At 33.0% G+C, this 22,779-nt stretch overlaps 1 protein-coding gene across 1 annotated transcript; it reads right to left on the reverse strand.

Annotated features, from left to right (window-relative positions):
• Positions 1 to 15,954: 15,954 nt before the first annotated feature.
• Positions 15,955 to 19,636, reverse strand: LOC114322798 (cysteine-rich receptor-like protein kinase 15). Its single transcript, XM_028270211.2, has 7 exons — positions 18,520 to 19,636; positions 18,150 to 18,272; positions 17,773 to 17,963; positions 17,329 to 17,539; positions 16,976 to 17,213; positions 16,486 to 16,636; positions 15,955 to 16,392 (listed from the first exon to the last, which is right to left on the reverse strand). The coding sequence occupies exons 1-7, from the start codon at positions 19,292 to 19,294 to the stop codon at positions 16,090 to 16,092; spliced, it is 1,992 nt and encodes a 663-aa protein (XP_028126012.2). The 5' UTR covers positions 19,295 to 19,636; the 3' UTR covers positions 15,955 to 16,089.
• Between the last annotated feature and the right edge of the window lie 3,143 nt (positions 19,637 to 22,779).

Below are 22,779 nucleotides of genomic sequence, written 5' to 3' on the forward strand. Positions count from 1 at the left end.
AAAAACAAATTTAACACATCTCAACAGAGTTACACCTCGTACTTTCATCACACCACAATACCGTTACACAACAATAACAATTCCGATACAAATGGTGAACACCGAATGTTAACAACAATAGTTACACATCAAGTATGTTACTAAGACATCGTTTGTTTTAGAGGTAGAATAGAGGGGATTTGTAGTGAAGGAATTGTTAGTTAGGGGATTGATAGTGAGGGGATTAAGTAAAATTGTGTTTATTTTGATGATAGTTGTTGGTGTAGGGATTGTTAAATTATTTTTATATAAAATAAATAAAAAATAATAAAAACATTAAACATTAATGTTCAAAAAAAATGCCCAACATGTAAAAAATAAAAAATAAAATAAATAAAACAAATCAAACTATGATTTTTACTTAACAAAAAAATACAAAAAATTAAACATTAATGTTAAAAAAAAAATGTCCAACATGTAAAAATTAAAAAAATAATTAAAAAAAAGTCCAACGAACTATTTCCTAATACCAAGTCCTAAGTCTCCATCCTAATCTCTTCCCTAAGGCCCATCCTAATTTGGAGAGAGATTATGAATCCCATCTCCATCTTCTAAAACAAATACAACATTAGTAGGTTTCTTCTCCATTTCAATCCCTGTCACGCCCCAAAAGTTGGACAATTAAATATTAAATTAGGACTAAACCCAATCAATATTCTATCATCCAAATCCTAAGAGTGAAACAAAAAACTAAACGCCAACCAAACCATTCACCGTAATTTCATAACTAATCAATACTTCCAACATTAAAAAACAATAAATAGTCAAAATAACTTAAATAATGTACGGTTACAAACCATGCTAAATTATCCAAATGCTAAAGTAAAAAAAAATAAAATAATAATAAATACATAAACTAATATCAACCCTAAACTCAAGAAAACAAAATAAATCCAAGAGACATATCCAACAACTATAGTTATTCCACGTCACCACCGTAACCCCAACTAATCCTGCAAATGAAGCTCGGCTGAGCTTAAATTGAACGCACCCCAGTTACCAAAAGATAAAACGGGTCAGTATACAAGTATACTGATGTGAGTACAAGATTTAACACCCACGTGTCCACCAGACACAAACAAAAATACATTTAATTCTTGTTGCAGGACAAGACAAGTAGTTCCAACCGCACCGAGACAAATGGGTAGTTTCCTGCGATACGGTGGCATTTAATTTCTTGTTCGTACATAACTAAATATAAATTGAGTATAAAATAAACAAAATAAAAATAAAAATATGGTAGGTTAGCCATACATAAAAATTTAGTAAGACCAATCATTCTGCAAAAAAAATATAAAGTTAATATAATTCAATCATAAGTAACTTGTTGAAGAAGTAGAAAAATGCACCGTTTCATGCTTAAATAATTCGAATTAAGCAAAACTCAAAGAACAAAAGTTGTATAGAATCAAATTTCCTAAAAGGTAGCGCGGATGAATTTAGTAAAAACTGAACATGTTGAGAGAAAAACTTAATAGAAAATCCTAAACGAAATTCGATCGAAAAATCTAGAACTGAAAACGAAAAGAAACTGCTTTAAGATGAATTTTTTTGGAAAAGTTCAAAACATGAAAAGTGTGCAGAATAATATTTTACTAAAAGTTGTGTGAAACCAATAAAAATGAGCTCGTTTCGTGGGTTAAAACAACATTTAAAGTATGCACTGTTAAAATAAATAAAAACTATTGTAACCAAGATCATCCGATTACAAGTTTTAATCAATCTATTTAATAAAAAGTTAAAACATAAAAGTTGTCTATAATCGCGTATACATGCCTTTACTCAAATTTCATAATTTATCAAGGTCGTTTACAATTTTTCAAGATGTACAAATCAACACAAATCACACTATAATAATAAACTCATAACTAAATTCTTTATACTTTAACTCTACCACTTTGGCCCTTCACTTCCGGCCTATACATATATCCCATATGCCTAACACCGCTCCAAAGCCAAACTTGCACGGGGATATCGTCCTGAGTTTGACCCACACTCTCCGGATGGCTAGCATATACGTATGCGTATAAATCAAACCACTCGTCTACTTATGAGAACGAGATAACAATATATATATATATACAATCTCTCATCTACTCATGAGAACAAACATAATAAAGTCAGGCCTAAAGCATTTAAATAAATCTCATAATTCTCATTTTTTTTATACACTCTTACCATCACTCAAATAAAACAATAATTCATGGAGTCATGGTGAAATATAAGGAATTTATCTATGGGTTCCTAATTAATTTTAATTTCATATATCTATGAGTGTGATTACATCCACAAAATAAATATATACAAAAATCCTAAACCTTGCATACATAACTAACTAAAGTAATTAAAATCAGACCATCATCTTCACACAAATACCATATCAAACCAACATCAAATATATATAAAATAAATAAATAAAAAAACAAAATAAACATAAATAAAGGAAAATGAGTTTTGTACTCACAATATTTTTTTAAAAATCAAAAAAATATTTAAAGAATTAATAAAACTATCAAAACAAAACCCTAATCTTTTTTTTTTTCTTCCCTCTCCACATTCTCTCCTTTCCCCCGTCTCTCTGTTCTCTTTTAATTCCACTCTCTGATTTTGATGTCTGTCTCTCTCCCTCCCTCCCTTCCTTCCGTGGCTGCTCACCTCTTGAAAATTCACTTTAGTGATTCAATCTAGGTCTAGCACATTATACCTAAGCCTAAGTATATTATAACTTAATTGACTATTATATTTATATTATAAAAATACAACATAAATGTAATATATATATATGATATATATTTTATCAATATATAAACATTTTTTTTTATAAACAATATAAATATATCAATATTCGGATTAATTACCTATAATTAAATAGCATATTAAATTAATTAAATACCACATTAAATTCTCATGTAACCACACAATTAATAAAGTCAAAAATAAAATAAGATAATAATAATAATAAAAATAAATAAATAAAAAAAGACTTATGAAAAATCAAGGTCGCTACAAACCCAATCCGCTTTCTATCTTCCAAAACAAATGGGGCCTAACAGCATGCCATTGTCCACTATATGACTGCACATTACATGGCCACCAAAAACAATAACTACTAATGGACTCACAACACCTACCACACTCACATCACTCTCACCACCCACTGCACACCCAAAATGCAATGAACATCCAATCTTCATGGAAATGTATGTCACACAACAATCGGCAAAGCCTACTACAATTGCCACGACGTTCACAACGTCCACCGAACTGGACTCCCTCAAACACACCTAAATTACATGATTCTCATCAAATACTTTCCCACCCACATTACACCACGCCAATGCACCCACATCACATAATATCGGCAACTTCGAACTCAATGTTGACGTACGACAACTATGCCACCACTAACCACTATCACCTCAACAAAACGATATTACAATACGCATGCAGTTCAGAGATGTGAATAACAATTCACGATTACACATGACTAACTATTTATGCCACTAATAGTACTATCAAATATCTGAATACATACCTTCCGTAAACAGGGGACCACATTGCACATTACGTCAATACCAACACAACCAACACAGACAACACACTCGTCAAACAACATCACAACCCAAAAAATAAAAAAATCACATTCAGTGGCACACCCAATAGTTACAAACATCAAGCACACACTCACAGGCAATAGTCCCCCACCCACATTTACACACAAATAATAAGACAAACACAAACAACCCAATCATAACAAACACCCCATCACTACTACACCAAATTACAAATGGCCCCCAATGAATTTCTGAAAATAACACCCACGAATACATTATCACAATTAACATCACATAATAAGGGCCACTATTTGACCCTACCATCAACATAACTCGACACCCAACCTGCCCTTACCCATATCACACTTAAACATTACAAATTGGCACACAATGTACACATTAACATTACAACACAACACAATGCCATCCACCCAATCTTTAGAATCAAACGTCAACGACACAATTTCACGATTATGTAACAAAAAAATCAAACAACACATCAAGAAAATACATACTTATTGTTGGGTATACCTCCTTATTGGAGTGTGGGGCCCAATTGGTTTGTTAAAGAATTTTAATTTGGCTTGGTTTAGGTATAATATATTTTTATATATTATATTTGTGAAGATCCAATTCAATTTTGATACAATTAGGGTTTGATTACAAAGCCCAATACCCAATTATATATATATATATATATATTGTTCAATATTTGAGATAGATATATATATTGGTTTTCACCAAAAAGGTGTCGTACGGCTGCCATTCTTGGTATATTTTTTTCGAAAGGTGAGCACCCAGCATTATGATCATGGTGAGTAGCATGGTTCTGTAGTTTTGATTCGGTGGTGGCGTGGTTTCGGCAGCTTTGGTGAAGTTGATTTGGGTTAATTATTTTAGGTCTTCTACAACTCTGGTTTTGAAGATTTTTTGTTCATCTATTTGGTGAGGTCTTTCCTCTTGTTTATTTGTGATTATTTGGAATTCACCTAAGGGTGATTTTGTGAGACCATTGGTGTCTCGTTTGTAATCGTTTGAAACTTATATGGTTGATAGTGGAATCGGATTTCGATTCCGTGGACGTACCTCACATTGAGGGAACCACGTAAAAATTCTTGTGTTGCTTTTGATTTAATTTTTTCGCATTAGTTTTTATTCCCATTGATTGATTTACTTGTGGGGAATCACATATTTTTCCTAACAATTGGTATCAAAGCTTACGGTTTTTTGGGTTTATTTATTTGTGTAAATCAATGGAGGGGAATGTGAGTCGTATGTCTAGCTTCAATGGAAGCAATTGGGTAACTTAAAAAACTAAAATGGAGGACCTATTATTTTGTAAAGATTTATATGGACCCATTGAGGGTGATTTTGGCAAACCCGAGGGTATGAAAGATAATGAATGGAAGAGGCTTAATCGAAAAGCCGTTGGTGTTATCCGTCAATGGATTGATAACAGTGTGTTTCATCATGTTGCTACTGAAACTTCGGCACATGATTTATGAAAAAAATTAGAGGGCCTTTATGATAGGAAATCAGCCACAAATAAAGCTTTTCTGTTTCGTAAGTTGGTTAATTTAAAATATAAAGAGGGCAACCCTATTCCGGAACATCTGAATGAAATAAAGAGTATTGTTTACCAACTTGCTTCTATGAAAATTGTTTTTGATGATGAGTTGCAGGTTTTGATGCTACTTAGTTCTTTGCCCGAAAGTTGGGAGACTTTGGTTGTGACAGTTAGTAATTCGGCACCCGATGGAGTTGTCACAATGGGCCAAGTCACTAGTAGCTTGTTGAATGAAGAAACTAGAAGAAAATCAACGGGTTCCTCTCATTCAGAAGCATTTGTTGTGAGAGGCCGAAGCAAAACAAGGGGGAGGAGTAAGACTCCTCGTGGTCGTGATCAAAGCCGTGACAAATCAAAAGATGGTTCTTTTTCAAAGAAAGACATTGAGTGCCATTATTGCCATGAGAAAGGGCACATGAAGTGAGAATGTCGAAAGCTTAAGAACAAGGAGAAAAGGCGTGACACAAGTGTGGATAAGAAGCAAGAAGACACAACGGCAGTTACTACCGATGATCTCATGGTCGTTTGTGAAGATGATTGTATCAATTTTGTGGGCCAAGAGAGCAATTGGGTGATTGATTCCGGTGCTTCTTTTCATGTGACTTCTCGAGTTGATTTCTTCACTACCTACATCAAAGGAGATTATGGTTTTGTTCGAATGGGTAATGAAGGTTTGTCCAAGATTATTAGCATGGGTGATGTTTGCTTGGAAACAAATTTGGGCTGCAAGTTGTTACTTAAAGATGTGAGGCATGTTCCCGACATTCGCCTCAATTTGATCTCTACTGGAAAGCTAGATGATGAAGGCTTCAACAACAAATTTGGTGATGGAATATGGAAGCTCACAAAGGGTTCTTTGGTGGTGGCTAAGTGCAAGAAGACTCATACACTTTATTCGATGCAAGGAAAAATTTGTAAAGGTGTTGTCAATGCACTTCAAGATGATACTTCTACCGAATTGTGGCACAAGCGGCTTGGCCATATGAGTGAAAAGGGGATGCAAGTTTTGTTCAAGAAAGAGCTTCTACCCGTTTTGAAAGGTACACATCTTAAAACTTGTGTTCATTGTTTGGCGGGTAAACAACATAGAGTTTCTTTTCAGAAAAAATGTTACTTCTAGAAAAGAAAATGTTTTGGAGTTGATTCATTCGGATATTTGTGGTCCTTTAAAAGTTAGAACACATGGTGGTGCACTTTATTTTGTTACTTTCATTGATGATTATTCAAGGAAAATTTGGGCTTTTCTACTAAAAACTAAAGATCAAGTTCTAGAAGTATTTAACATTTTCAAGCCATGGTTGAAAAAGAAATAGGGCAGAAATTGAAGTGCATCCGATCAGACAATGGTGGTGAATACATTGGGCCATTTGATGAGTATTGTCGCAGCCAAGGTATTCGGCATCAAAAGACAGTTAAGAAGACTCCTCAACAAAATGGAGTTGCCGAGAGGATGAACCACACCATTGTGGAAAGAACAAGGTGTTTGCTTTCACAAGCTAAATTGCCAAGATCCTTTTAGGGTGAGGCCTTAAAGACAGCAGTTGACGTGATCAATTTGTCTCCTTCCTATCCTTTGAATGGTGATGTTCCAGAAAGAGTTTGGACCGGTAAAGATGTATCTTATGAGGACTTGAGAGTGTTTGGTTGCCGAGCTTTTGTTCACATTCCAAAAGATGAGAGGTCCAAGCTTGATAGCAAGTCAAGATAATGCATTTTTCTTGGCTATGGGCGTGATGAATTCGGGTATAGATTGTGGGATCCGGTCAACAAGAAAATCATTCGAAGCCGTGATGTTGTGCTTCTTGAAGACCAAACAATTGAAGACTTTGGCAAAGGTGATCAACCGGAGCCAAAAACTAGTGATCTCATTGACATGGATTCATCTCCTTCATCTTCAGTTGATGATGAAAACGGGGGAGATATGCAGCCACCTATTGAAGATGTCGAGGATGATGCTAATCCTAATGAAGTTGAGCTAGAAATTGAGGAAGAGCATCCAACTCAAGAACCGCCACTACAACTTGAGTTAAGGAAATCTATAAGGGACCGACAACCTTCAAGAAAGTATCCTCCTAATGAGTTTGTGTTGATTTCCGATCAAGGGGAGCCTGAGAGCTACCAAGAAGCAATTGAACATGCAAAGAAATGTGATTGGAAAAAGGCCATGGACGAGGAGATGAATTCCTTGCTTGAAAACCAGACTTATGATTAAGTGAAGTTGCCTACAGGGAGGAAAATTTTGAAAAATAAGTGGGTTTTCAAATTGAAGAATGATGGCAAGAATCTGAGGTACAAGGCACGTCTTGCTGTGAAAGGCTTTGGGCAAAAGAAAGGTATTGACTTTGATGAGATTTTCTCTTCGGTTGTAAAGATGTCTTCTGTTCGGGTTGTACTTGGCATGGCTGCAAGTATGAACCTTGAAGTTGAGCAACTTGATGTGAAGACTGCATTTCTTCATGGTGATCTTGAAGAAGAAATTTACATGGAGCAACCGGAAGGTTTTGTGGAGAAAGGAAAAGAGAAATTTGTTTGCAAATTGAAGAAAAGTTTGTATGGCCTCAAGCAAGCCCCGCGGCAATGGTACAAAAAATTTGACTCTTTCATGATGAATAATGGTTTTTCTAAAACCACTTCGGACCATTGTGTGTTTGTGAAAAAATTTTCAGATGGCAAATTTATTATTCTTTTGCTTTATGTTGATGACATGTTAATTGTGGGTCAAGATTCTACCATGATTAACAGGTTGAAATTGGAGTTGAGCAAGTCTTTTGCTATGAAAGATTTGGGGCCGGCAAAGCAAATTCTTGGTATGAAAATTGTTCGTGATCACAAAGAGGGACTGATTTGGTTGTCTCAAGAAAGCTACATTGTGAAAGTTCTTGAGAGGTTCAACATGAATAAAGCAAAGCCGGTTGGTTGTCCACTTGTGGGTCACTTCAAGCTTAGTTCGAATCAATGTCCTACAAGTGAGAAAGACAAGGAAGAGATGCTGAAAGTTCCTTATGCTTCAGCAGTTGATTCTTTGATGTACGCCATGGTTTGTACAAGGCCGGATGTTGTTCACGCCGTTGGTGTGGTGAGTCGGTTTCTCTCTAATCCGGGTAAAGAACATTGGGCAACGGTAAAATGGATTCTAAGGTATCTTCAAGGGACTTCAAAGGTGTATTTGTGTTTTGGGGATGGTAAGCCAATGCTTGATGGGTTCACAAATTCTGACATGGCCGGTGATGTTGATTCTAGGAAATCTACTTCGGGGTATTTGATGACTTTTGCAGGGGGCGCTGTGGCATGGCAATCTAAATTACAAAAATGTGTTGCTCTCTCAACTACCGAAGCTGAATGCTATTACAGAAGCTTGCAAAGAAGAGTTATGGTTGAAGAAATTTTTGCAAGAGTTGGGTTTGAAGCAAGAAAAGTATGTGCTTCAATGTGATAGTCAAAGTGCTATTCACTTGAGTAAAAATTCTACTTTTCATTCGAGATCGAAACACATTGATGTGAGATACCATTGGATTCGTGATGTGTTAGATTTGAAATTGTTACAACTCAAAAAGGTTCACACAGATGATAATATTTCGGATATGTTGACAAAGACTTTGTCGAGGGACAAACATTTAAAGTGTCAAATTTTGGCGGGTATGGTTGATATCTCCACCTAAGTTGGTAGGGGGAGAATTGTTGGGTATACCTCCTTATTGGAGTGTGGGACCCAATTGGTTTGTTAAAGAATTTTAATTTGGCTTGGTTTAGGTATAATATATTTTTATATATTATATTTGTGAAGATCCAATTCAATTTGGATACAATTAAGGTTTGATTACAAAACCTAATACCCAATTATATATATATATATATATATTGTTCAATATTTGAGATAGATATATATTGATTTTCACCAAAAAGGTGTTGTACGGCTGCCATTCTTGGTATTTTTTTTTCAAAAGTTGAGCACCCAGCATTATGATCATGGTGAGTAGCATGGTTCTGCAGTTTTGATTCGGTGGTGGCGTGGTTTCGACAACTTTGGTGAAGTTGATTTGGGTTAATTATTTTAGGTCTTCTACAACTCTGGTTCTGAAGATTTTTTGTTCATCTATTTGGTGATGTCTTGCCTCTTGTTTATTTGTGATTATTTGGAATTCACTTAAGGGTGATTTTGTGAGACCATTGGTGTCTCGTTTGTAATCGCTTGGAACTTATTTGGTTGACAGCGGAATCGGATTTCGATCCCGTGGACGTACCTCACATTGAGGGAACCACGTAAAAATTCTTGTGTTGCTTTTGATTTAATTTTTTCGCATTAGTTTTTATTCCCATTGATTGATTTACTTGTGGGGAATCACATCTTTTCCCTAACAATTGCCATGGGTGCCATCAACAAACATCGATGTCGCCGGTGGTAGCTTTGGAACACACTGTGAGACGCTGGACAAAATCGTAAAATGGCCCAATGACACGACGGCCGCAATGTATATGTGAGGAGGGTTTCAGCAATCTAGGGTTTTTGGGAGAGGGGGGAATGGAATGTTAATTGGGGAATGAACAATAATATTACCAAATCAAACAGTGATACACACAAATTGATTGTCTATCATCATCGTAAAATCGAAATCAACATTGAGAACTTTCCATATTCACCTTCCCGTTTTGATTGTGCAAGAGGGAAACCAAAGCCCACAACAATATGCTGCCATTTTGGTAAAAATTTTTTTTTTGATCAGTAAAGAAAAATTTCATTAACAACATGAAATTACAGGTACAGGAAGATGACATGCATCGAGAGAGATTCGGAAAGTATAAAAATACTCCTACTCATACTACTGCTACTCGCACCCATACAACCAACCCCTTGGCCTCACGATTTTTTTGTTTTAAAACAGAAAAATTAAGAACTTAACTGGAAAATTAAAAATACATAAATCCCCACAAAATCAACCTACCAAACACCGCTGATCAACCCAAAAATCACCTAACACCTATGCTGCTACAACTCCCTAAGCACACACCACGCCTCTGCTGCAGCCCCCACCTACGCTGCTACACCTCACCTCAGCCCACACCAACCACGCCTATGCTTCAGCTACAACTCCCCAGGCCCTCACCTATGCTGCTATTCCGAGGCCCTCACCTATGCTGCTACAACACCGCCAAAGCCAACACCGGAAACCACCAACCAAGCCGCTGCAACTCCCCTGCTAATCTGCCCACACATACGCCTATGCTGTTGCCACACCCAATCCCACACCTATGCTGCTATTCCGACCAAGAACAACACCAAAGCCAACACCGGAAAACACCAACCCTGCCGCTGCAACTCCCCTGCTAAACTTGACAACGCAGCTCCAACATTTGCTGCAATGCCGAACTCCTCTCCAGTGGTGGTGATAGTATTTCCTGAACTCCTCACCGACCAAAAGCGTTACCTCGGCTGAGGCTGAAAGGATAACTTTGAAAACCAGCAGTTCTTCACCTTACTCACCCCGTGGAACCATACACCCACCGAACACCGACCACCCTCTAGGACACCTCCAAAACAATAGAAGAAGTTCACCCCTCAAACTCTCACTCGAAGAGGAGCGCTCAAGTGAAAACCAGACAAAACTGGATCGCCAACGACACCCATGTTTCCGCCCAAACAGAGCATCAAAACTACTCCACCAATCTGAACCGAAATTCACCTCTCAAGCTCCTACTTGCAAGAGAGCGCTCGAATGAAAATCTTGGACGACCCCTGATGAATCAGCTGTAACGGTCCCCGACACACCACCAAAAAAACTCTACCGCAGCAACGCCGAACACCTGGGTGGGGAAAATGGGGACTCACGTTTATTGAAAGAAAGAAACTAACAGGAGGAAAGAGCTAGGCCAAAAAGAGGCCGAAAGGATCTAGGCCAGCCGACCGCCATAGCCAAAGGTGACGGCCGACCGACCCAAAAAGAGGCTGGGGAAGGAGGTTTTTAGAGAGAGAGAGAGAGAGAGAGAGAGGAGAGGATTTTGGTAAATTTAACATCAGGTAAAACCCATATTTACCCTCATAATTCACTACATAAGCTTTTCAAAACATGGGCTCAAACGTCTTTAACATTAAAATGGAATTGATTAGTCTATGAAAAAAAAAAAAGGCAGAACTATATGATTCAACATTTCTTGATTTGAGATTTAATGGTGCTTTACTCAAATTTTTTGAATAACTTCAAGGACTGTAGATTATAATTTCTTTATTCATAACTTTTATCACAAATATCATAACTTCTTTTTACAATATGCACACTTCTAAGAGTACACGTTATAATATCATTTTCCTTTCATGTATAAAATTCTTTATTTTGCTGGTAATTCTGACTCCTTCTTATTACACGCTTCCTTGCATCAACCTACCACTACCAATAAGCACTAGGGGTGTTTGGAAACTTGGTTTTTGGATTTTTTTTTTATTTATTTTTGTTCACTACAAGACAAATATTTTACAAAATCAAAAAAAAAAAAAAAAAAAAAAAATTCAAACAAAATATCACATCAAACCCGATAATTATTTTATTTTTTCTCTCACAAACATTACATCCAACCACAAAAAAACCCAACTATCTTCCCAAACACAAAAAAAAATTTCTCTAATAATATTCTATAACTAAAAAAATCTAAAAAAAAATTCACTTCCCAAACACCCATTATAATGCGTTTGAGTTCAGCTAAATTACATGTGGGCTCAAGTTAAAGATAGTTTAGTTAATGAGGGTTGTTAATAAAAAAGATTAATAATTTGTCCACTGAATTTGTCCAAATGAGTCTCTTTTTCGGAAGAGACTCCCATGCACGAGTCTCTTCCCAAGAAGAAACTCATTCAGACAAATTTAGACTAAACAAATTTGGTGAATATAGTAGTACTGAATAAAAAAACACATAATGGCATAATATCAATTATTCCAATATGTATTTTGTATATTTTAAAATATAATTACATATTTTTATTCATTATTTACACAATTCAATATATTTTATACATATTTTTTAACAACAGATTTAACCATTGGTTTTAGCATTTCTCATTAAAGATATCATTCAGTCCCATTCCATCTTATGGCAAAAATATCTTGTTTTCGTTGTTTGTTGTTCTTCCTCTTTTCTTTTGAGAGGGGGAGTTTACCCTATTCACCTTCTTGACAGAAGCATTACTTTACCAACACAACGGCAACTTCAAGAATTTTTGTTAGTGATGTCGGTCAAAAACTTTTGGACAAATTATAAACACATCTTTTAAAATTTGCTTAAATTATAAATTATCTCACGTGGTTTTAGAAATTATATTATGCACCTTAAAGTTTCTAATTTCATAACAAATAGGTCTTTTTATTAATAAATCGTTAAGTTAATTAACAGTCTTTAATAATATTAAAATTTTATTTCAATTAATATTTCAAATAATTTTATTATTGTATATGTGAACAGTTAGAAATTCCATTTTTTTAATTAATTCTATTAAATAAAAAATTCTGACAGAAAGATATTTATTATTTTTCAAACCACACGAGACAATTAGTATTTTAAGCAAACCTCAGAGAGTGTATTTGTAATTTACCCAAATCTTTTTAATATCATTCACTTTATTTGATTGTATTTTTTTGTTATTTGTTTTCCATTTTTTTTGGGACAAAATACCAAAAATTTGTTGCATTCTTCAATTTTTGTGTTTTGGAAAACAAAGTGCGTTGCAATTTTTGAAAACAAATTGTCAACTAAATAGAGTGATTTTCATTTTCACTTTTTTGTTTTTCATGTTTTCAAGGAAAAAATTTAAAATTTAACAACACTAAGTCAGTATTATTTTGTATTAAAGGAAACATATTTTGAAAATTCAAATAATGTTTCTAAAGAAAGAGTAGTGATTGAATTTATTTATTATTTATGTTTTTGGGACAAAGTACACAACCAATTTACATGTAGTTTAAAAAAAAATGACATCAAATTGCGACTCTATATAATTGAGATCTTAATTTGAACAAACCACATCAAATTTTGAAATAATTTGTATTAACACACACAATTACTCAATGAATGAAACCCGTAATATAAATCAAAACTGGATGTATTTTTTATTTTTATTATTTTATGACAAAATTCATTTTACTCCCTCATGATATAACCTGATAGTACTTTACCACATGTCTTTTAAAAATAGCCACATACCTCTCATATAGCTTCGGACTAAAATGCTACATTTTTATTTTCCATCCAAATTAATGGAGAGTGTGTTTTGCATGCCCATTTTGAGAGTAGGGAAGAAAAAAAAGGGGTCCAGCTTACCTCTAGCTGGGGATCAAGACTAGACCCTCCTATCCCCTCCGTGGGCCACTTTTGGGCCTTGCTTCAATGATCCGAACCGTTCACATTTTAGGATTTATCGAATACATTATCCCTATAAAAAATCAAGTTGATCAGATAACGACAACTACACATTCGAATAAGTTTTATATGAATCGTTTATTTTTCACCGTCTATTTTTTTTTATATACAAAATTTATTCGAACACGCAGTTCCTATTATTAGATCGACTTGATTTTTTACAAGGAGAATGTATTCGACGAATCCTAAAATGTGAAAAGTTTGGATCATTGAAGCGGGACCAAAAAGTGAGCCCACATAGCGGACTAGAGGGTCCAGTCTTGATCTCCAACTTGAGACAAGCTGGACCAAAAAAAAAAAAAAACTAGTCAAAGTTAAATTTCAATGTAAGAAGACGAAACTACCATGTTTTACCTTTTTTAATCTAAATGTCTTATAGAATAACATACTAAATTAAACATACATATTATATATATATATATATATATAAAATTAAATTAACATAAAAGAAAATTAGTGAAACATCTCTCTCTAATTTTAGATAGTAGGAGATATCCAATATGTTTTTTCTTATTAGTTAACGTCTCTTAATAATTTTATTAGAGAAATTTCAGCTCGTCACAGTGAAATTTCTCTGTAAAAATGTTAAGGGATTCTAACTACTATAAAAATATTGTATGTCATTTATTTTATAAAATTTTATTATCAAGGGTCTTAAACTAAAATCCCTTAACACAAATACCTTAATTTATTATTATTATAAAAATTTATCATCAAACTACTTTAGTCTAATTTTACATTTTAAAATAAACTTAAACATATATATAATTAAATCATAAATTAAACTAAACACCTTAATTTATTACCATAAAGTTATCTTATTTAATAATATTTTAAGTTAAACATATACATATATAACAAATTAAATCACAAATTAACGTAAATAACTTAATTTAGTACCATAAAAACTTAATCTAATTTTTATTTTCTAACCTAATTTATTATTTAATAACATTTGAAACTAAAAATATTCACATATATATATATATATATATATATATCATAATATCTAATTAAAATTAAAAATTAAGTTTGTTAAAAAAATATTTGGGAAACCCTAGTTCCTTACATATTTTTGTGTTATGACTTTAATTTTTTTTTTTTTGACTTAATCATGGAGGTAAATTTATTTATTTATTTATAAACAAAACCAAAATTAGAAAAATAAAAAGACATAAAGAGTATAATTATCTTTTTATTGTTAACATTAACAGAGTTGAAGTTACATTTTAATATAAAAAGTGCTATTAAGTTATACCATAATGAGGTAATATAGAATTTTTTCCCCCTTATTCTTGATAGAGAAATGAATTGTCATTACCTTTAGCATTGGACGGGTACATGCCACTTTTTCCAGTGTTCACAACTATATGAATTATCATATATTTACATATATATATTTGTGTGTGCGTGTTTGATCGCGGTGATGAGTGAGAGTAGAGAAAAGGAAGGGGGTTGAATTTCTCTGTGATAGATGGGAGGGACCTTAGACATCAAAAAATAATATCATGGATCTCTTCCATTACGAAAAGTTGGAGAGGGAGCCTAGACCAATTTTTCCTATAAAAATATTGTATGTCATTTATCTTATAAAATTTTATTATCAAGGATCTTAAACTAAAATCCCTTAACACAAATACCTTAATTTATTATTATTATAAAAATTTATCATCAAACTACTTTAGTCTAATTTTACATTTTAAAATAAACTTAAACATATATATATATATATATATATATATATATATATATATATAATTAAATCATAAATTAAACTAAACACTTTAATTTATTACCATAAAGTTATCTTATTTAATAATATTTTAAGTTAAACATATACATATATAACAAATTAAATCACAAATTAACGTAAATAACTTAATTTAGTACCATAAAATCTTCATCTAATTTTTAATTTCTAACCTAATTTATTATTTAATAACATTTGAAATTTCACGTATATATATAATAAATTAAATCATAAATTAATTACAGTGCCTATATAGATAGGGTATATATATACGTATATATATAATAATATCTAATTAAAATTTAAAATTAAGTTTGTTAAAAATATATTTGGGAAACTCTAGTTTCTTACATATTTTTGTGTTATGACTTTAATTTTTTTTTTTTTTGACTTAATCATGGAGGTAAATTTATTTATTTATTTAAAAACAAAACCAAAATTAGAAAAATAAAAAGACATAAAGGGTATAATTATCTTTTTATTGTTAACATTAACGGAGTTGAAGTTGCGTTTTAATATAAAAAGTGTTAATACCATAACGAGGTAAAATAGAATTTTTTCCCCCTTATTTTTAATAGAGAAATGAAGTGTCATTACCTTTAGCATTGAACGGGTACAAGCCACTTTTTCCGGTGGTCACAACTATATGAATTATCATATATTTACATATATATATATATATATATATATTTTTTTTTTTCTATGTTACAGAGATTAGTTCAATTTACAATCACAACACACAACAAAAAAATCACAGTTAAGTGACAACCATTTAGCATTCACCGTGGTGATATGCTAGAAACAGTGGCTTGACTGTTTACAAAATGATCTGTGGATGAAGGTGGTTCGATATGAACAACCCTGCCAATAGAAAATGCAGGTTGATTTGGTTCAGGAAGTGTTGCTGATTTACTTCCCAACAAAACCACCACAGATGACATATTGGGTCTATCTTCCGGATCTTCTTGGACGCACAGAAGCCCAATATGGATACATCTTACAACTTCTGCCATGGGGCATGACCCTGCCAACGATGGATCTAAAAATTCTACTTCTTTTCCTTCATTCCATAGTCGCCACGCCTGTAAAATAGCATTGTTTGAAGTTAAATGAGCTATTGTCACATTCTAGTTATCTGAGTATTTGTAATTGAAAAGGGGGTTGAAAAAACATACATAAGCAAGGAGTGTCTGAGCATGTTCTGTAAGGTAAAAGCCAGTGTTTCTTTTCCCACTAATGATCTCAAGCAAGATCACTCCGTAGCTAAAAACATCAGATTTAGCAGAGAATAATCCACCCATTGCATACTCGGGAGCCATGTATCCACTGTATCAAATATGATCATTATTGTATCCTCTTTTCAATCAAAATATGTAGATTCAATGAAGGATAGAGGAAAGAGCAAGGGTTTAAATAGCATGGGGTCAAGATTGGTATTGGTCACGATCAATATTAAGTGCAGTAAGCGATATGTATCGAGAATCAGGTACAGTCGAAAATAGCTTTATAGGGCTTTATATATAGGGCTTGAACCGATATGTATTGGGATTTGGGAGTTGGGCTTTATATATAATACGTGTGTAATTTTCATTCATCAGCATTGGAAGGGCTGAAACTTAATACCTATCAACTGATATTTAAAACTATAAGAAAGAATAAACTTACTATGTTCCTACAACTCTTCTGGTGTTAGCCGTATTTTGGTTTTCACCAAAAATTCTTGCCATTCCAAAATCTGATATCTTAGCAACCATTTCTTGATCCAATAGAACATTATTAGGCTTTAGATCTCTGTGTATGATTTTAAGCCTTGAGTCTTCGTGCAAATAAAGAAGTCCCCGAGCAATCCCAAGAATAATGTTAAGACGTATATCCCAATGAAGTTCTGCACGTTTCTCTGAATCTGAAATCATATATAAAATCAAAGCTACCTGAGATAATTTTTTTTTTTTTTTGTTGGGCTCATTTTCTTAGCTATATTGAGCAGCAAGTAAGTCTAAAAAGACACGAGAACAAACCAAATATGAAGAGATCAAGACTTTTGTTCGGCATGTACTCATATATGAGCAACTTTTCTTCTCCCTCTATGCCACAACCCACAAGCCTCACAAGGTTTCTATGTTGTAGTTTTGCTATTAGTATGACTTCGTTCTTGAACTCCTCTAATCCTTGCCAAGATTTCCTCGATAGCCTTTTAACCGCTATTTCCTTGCCATCGGACAGGATACCCTACAAATTTCAGTTGAATATTTATTTATCAAAAAGGATAAAGAATTACAAATTTGTTTAATATCAATTGATATGATGCGTATAGAGATTTTGAATAACTACTAATGATATTTACTGATATATCAGCTATAATATGACCGTATCACTAATACTATACATGTCTCGATACTACTATCCAGAACCATATGGATGACTGCATAATTGATCATATTAAACAGGGAAGAAGCTGTTACCTTGTAAACAGTGCCGAACCCACCTTTTCCAAGCTTATTTGAATCAGAAAAGTTGTCTGTGGCTGCCTTTATGGTAGCCAACTCCATGAAAGGCAGTTCCTGAGAACTGACAAATTCACCTTCTTGATTAATGTCAACACTAGGTGGGTTTGCCAATTGATGTAACAATGTACTTCGGCTTTTTTCCTCATCTGCATTGCAGGAGAATCTTCTGTTAATGGTAGTTATTACATTGATATGTGAACGTAGCTTGTTGGTACTTGAGCATTTGGACAACAATAAGTCTTCAAATACAGAAACAAAATACAAAACCGCGGACACAGTCCAATTTTGTGTTTGGTTTTGGTGTTCTTAAACTTATTGTTTTGTAAATTTACCCTTTCGTGTTCGGTTGCTTCGCAGAAGCCAAATAACACAACAGCCAGCAGCAAGACCTACGACGAGCACAGATGTTGTCGCACCGGCAACTAGTATAGCCACCTTAATCTTCTTTCTGTTCCCTGTTTGTTTAGGCAAAAAACCTTATAAACAATAAAATTTCAATGACAATAAACTTTTTTGGGAAATTTTATTGAAACGCCCTTTTTAGGAAAAGTTTTTAAAATCATTCTGGCCCAAAATTTAAACCATATGGGAGTAATATGTGCAAAATAGCAATGATTTTAGACAAACAATATGGTTTTCTTGTTTTCTTCAAGTATATGTAAAGCATAGACAAATTGGCTAATTCAAATTCAATTTCCTTACCATTGACAGTAGTTTCGTTGTAAAACTGGTATAGCTGAAACCTCATGTTGCAGAATCTGCTGAAAACAGTACCGCCTTGGCGATAATCACAGCAGCCATCAAGTTCTACAAATTCAAAATTCAAACAAAGTCTACAGTCACTTTGAGAGATGTCTCTTGTGCACTGTACAAGCCCATAAACCGTTTCATTCATCGAAATTTTGGTTTTGCCAGTAGCAAACATGAGGTTAGAAGGATTGAATGCAGCTTGATCGGAGAGTGTATTCATGAAATCCTTCAAAGCTACAACAAAACCATCACGGCCCGATATATTTTTCTCATCTTTATTCGATTCAGGAAACATTCCAGTAAAGGCATCCCAGGAAGAGAAAGGCCGGTATGAGTACTGAACTTGACAGAATTCATGCCATATAATTGCATTTTGGGTTGGACACACTGTCATGATCTCTTGGCTTGCATTCTGAATGCAATCCCGACACACTTCAGGAGTGACATCCCCTCTGCAAAGTGCTTTCCCATAAACTTGTTCAGTACTGTTTCCGAATACAGTGCTGTTGAAGCCTTGACTTAGAGGAGTGTTCGACCATAGAGACTCAAGAAGGCTCTTGAGATTGTTCCCAAACGGGCTATTTTGCGTGTAATTAGTGGGACTAACATCACAAGATATGAAATTAGGTTCTGCATGAACAGAGGTGGAGATCATGAACAGAGACACCACTAAGAAAATTATTGCTGAAAGTGCATCTTTGTCAATCTTCCTCCTATGAGATCTCATTTGTGCCTACTTTACCCGAAAAAGCTTGAAAGATAAGAATAGTAATTTGACAACAATAGGAGAAGAGTCACAGAACCAGACACTGAATATATATATACTATGTGCCCGATTTTGTGACCGATTTCTATATTTGTAGCAGAACTATAGTAGAAGATAAGCCTCGGATTGAAAAAGTCCATCAACAAGTTTTCAATGGGACAAACCGATAATTTTCTCAGAAACTTCGTAACCACAATTAATTTGACTGGAATTTCAAGATCGTTGAGGAATATGAGTTTGACATGGAGGTGTTTATTGGTTAAAAAAATACTAACAATAAGAGTTTTGGAACATTGAAAAGTCATGACCGGCGTGCAAGACTTTAAATAAAAATAATTGATCAACTAACGTAAATAGATAGACTCTGAATAACAAGTTAATAGACTGTTCAAAGAATACATTTTCAGATGATGTTTCAAGTTTTGGCTTTTAATACAAATTAAGTACATTACTAGTAGTAGTTTTCAGGGTACTAATACTGAGAATTGGTTCAGTGGTTTGGTTTTTCAATTGAATATTTAGGCGTCACTATCTATGGGTAGTTAGCCAAAATTCAAAATTCTCACAGGGAATTGAGAATTATTATGCATCAGTTAGCTTGGTTGAGCCAACAAAAAAATTAGAAAAATTACATATAAAGAAGAGAGAGAGAGAGAGAGAGAGCAAAACAAAACAAAATCTGGGTTCTACTTGAAAGGGTAAATCAAAATATTTCAAAAAATGATGTTGGACTTCCAAATATAAAGAATGAATCAGCGAGTTTGAGTTAAGTAATAGGTTATTCAAATTTGTTTTTGAAACTTGAAGAGTTTTAACATGTTTAAATTTGATTTGTTAACAAAATGAGCTAATTTTAGATAAATATTAAAAATATCAAATACGAGTCGAGTTCAAGTAATGAGAATTTGTTTTACATTCTTGTTAAAATCACATAGAAGAGGCCAAAGTCAGTAAATTTAATAAAAAATTCAACATCACATTTGCATTGTTAACAAAATGAGTTAATAACCCACAGTTCCATTCCTCATTAGTCTCGCATGTTTATAGAGATGGCAATTTTATGGTTCATTGTTGAAGTAGGTTAGCCTTTGATTTTGATTCACCTCGCATTTGGATGGAGGAAGTTCCTCCCTCCTTAATGGCGTTGGTGGCTTCGGAGGTTCCCTCTTCTTTGTAATTGCTTTTCCTATCTAAAAAAAAAAAAAAACAAAATGAGTTAATTTTAGATAAGTATTAAACATATTGAACATGACTAGAGTTCAAGTAACTGAATTTGTTTTACATTCCTATCAAAATCAGAGTAGGAGGCCAAAATGAATAAATTTAATAAAAAATTTAACATCACAAACAAGTGGCAATGTGATTAAAAGTTACTAAACTTCTTAATATAAAATTAAAGAGAGAATCAAATTGTTGGGAACAAGATTTAGATTGACTTGGCAGCATATAGTTGTTTGTAACATAAAAAGAGACATTTTTGCTAATATCATCCTTAGCCTAATGTTTATATAAAATGACTTTGACATTGTAGGCTTCATTTTATTTTGCTGGAAGGCGGCTTGAGCCAGATCTCTCAGTATGAGTAAGCATGAGACAAAGGCCACTGATCTTGGCCAGCCAGCCAATGCATTATTTGTCTCAGACAACTTGTTAGGACCACATGTCAACAACCAAATTTTATAAAAGCAAGCACTATATATATATATTAAAAAAAAATATCAAAAAAAGTATTTTTTGGCGTTTCTTCTTTATTTTTTAAAACATTATGAAAAGATGCTGTGGAGAAAGTTCGGCGTGTATTTTAGATATCAGGAAAGTTGTTGAGAAATTACTAGCATTAATTTTCTTGTATTTAATTAAGATGTCAAGGGTTTAAGTCTTTCACTTGTACGAATTTCTCTCCATTAAGTTATAGCCACTACTAAAAACAAAAAAAACAAAAAAAAAGAAAAGAAATATATTGCACTTTTAATCCCTATACTTTGATCCCAATCTCAATTTGGTTCATATAATTTTAAATTGAACAATTTTGTCCATGCACATTAAAGTCTAGTTTTAATTTAATCATTTCAGTCAAGATGGAGGTTTAAATTGGTTATAAGTCTAAATTAATGAAAATTTGGATTTAAAGACCAAATTGAAGCTAGACTTTACATGTAAAGATTAAATTGTTCAAATAAAAATAATACAGACCAAATGAAATTTGAGTCAAATTATGAGATTCCTAACTATCCTCCTATAAAATAATGAAATTAATATTTAAGTAAGCCTTAGGGGGAATATTTGTAATTTATCCTATATTATAATATTAAAACCATTGGGAATAATTTTCAAACAAAATGAAAGCCACAAATACAAAAATATTTAACCAAAAAAATGCATAGAAGGCAATGTTTACATTCTTTACACTTTTCTTGAAAATGTCATAAATTCCAATATTTATGATGAACACAAATTCATTGTGTATCGTCACCTTGATGGAAGGCTGCTACAAGAGAGATTTATTACTAATTTTTTATTTTAAATTCTAACAAAATATAGAAATCCCGAAATAATTTAACTAATGAATACAATTAAATGTTGCTTTCAAAATAAAAATAAAAATAAAAATAAAAATAAAAATAAAAATAAAAATATGGGGTGCTAATAGTTTTGTCTGGTACTCTTCTTTTTTATATTATAGTTCTGGTTGTTGATGATGTGCAACTATTATGTTCTGGGGCTGATGTCTGGTTTTACAGTGCATTTTGCATATAAGAACATCTCATTCACCAGTCTCCATCCTTATGTCAAATACAATGAATCAATTACAGGAAAAATTAAGATATATATAATAAAAAACTGGTTGATAGTTACTTGCTTAATACTCATTTGACAATAAAAAAACATAAAAATAAAAAACTGTGGACTTGTTGGCCTCTCATATTGTAGTCAGTTGTTTAATCACATAAAAAAATATCTGAATGTTACTGGCCTATGTTCATTCAAACAAGTCCAAAAGAAAAAAAAAAATTATTTTCTGTTTAAGTATCAATAATAATTTTAATATTTTATTTTCATTTCAGATAATTTCTTTTTTCCTTTTTTGTGATGCAAAATTATTATTTAACAAACTTCTGTAATTGAGTTTTTCTAATGTGTCATTTTCATTTGATAAAATTGCTAATCTACTAAATCTTTCTTGTCACATAGTTGAGTGCAAGTATAATTTTGTCAATTTTAATTTTGGAAAAACTTTTTTATCTCGAAAAAACTGTTATAGGTATTTTTAATTTTGTGAGCAATGCATCTATGTCAATTTGCGTTGCATAATAAAAAAAAGACTGAGAAGTTTACTCCGAAAATTCAAGATAAGAACTGGAAAACTTTTTGAAAATTGTTCTTTCCTCCCTCTCATAATAGATGACTCACCATGAGAAAGACTCAAGATAATTCAAGATAATAGA

Source organism: Camellia sinensis, chromosome 9 (assembly GCF_055761805.1).
Source record: "Camellia sinensis isolate YWXY chromosome 9, ASM5576180v1, whole genome shotgun sequence".
In the NCBI taxonomy this organism is placed as follows: domain Eukaryota; kingdom Viridiplantae; phylum Streptophyta; class Magnoliopsida; order Ericales; family Theaceae; genus Camellia; species Camellia sinensis.

Bases quoted from the DNA above. Each gene is read 5' to 3' on its own strand.
- LOC114322798 (XM_028270211.2), bottom strand. From the start codon at position 19,294: ATGAGATCTCATAGGAGGAAGATTGACAAAGATGCACTTTCAGCAATA. The intron at 18,273-18,519 runs GTAAGGAAATTG...CTAAACAAACAG, and splicing joins CAACGAAACTACTGTCAATG to GGAACAGAAAGAAGATTAAG. The intron at 16,393-16,485 runs GTATGTTTTTTC...GCTATTTTACAG, and splicing joins CTCAGACACTCCTTGCTTAT to GCGTGGCGACTATGGAATGA.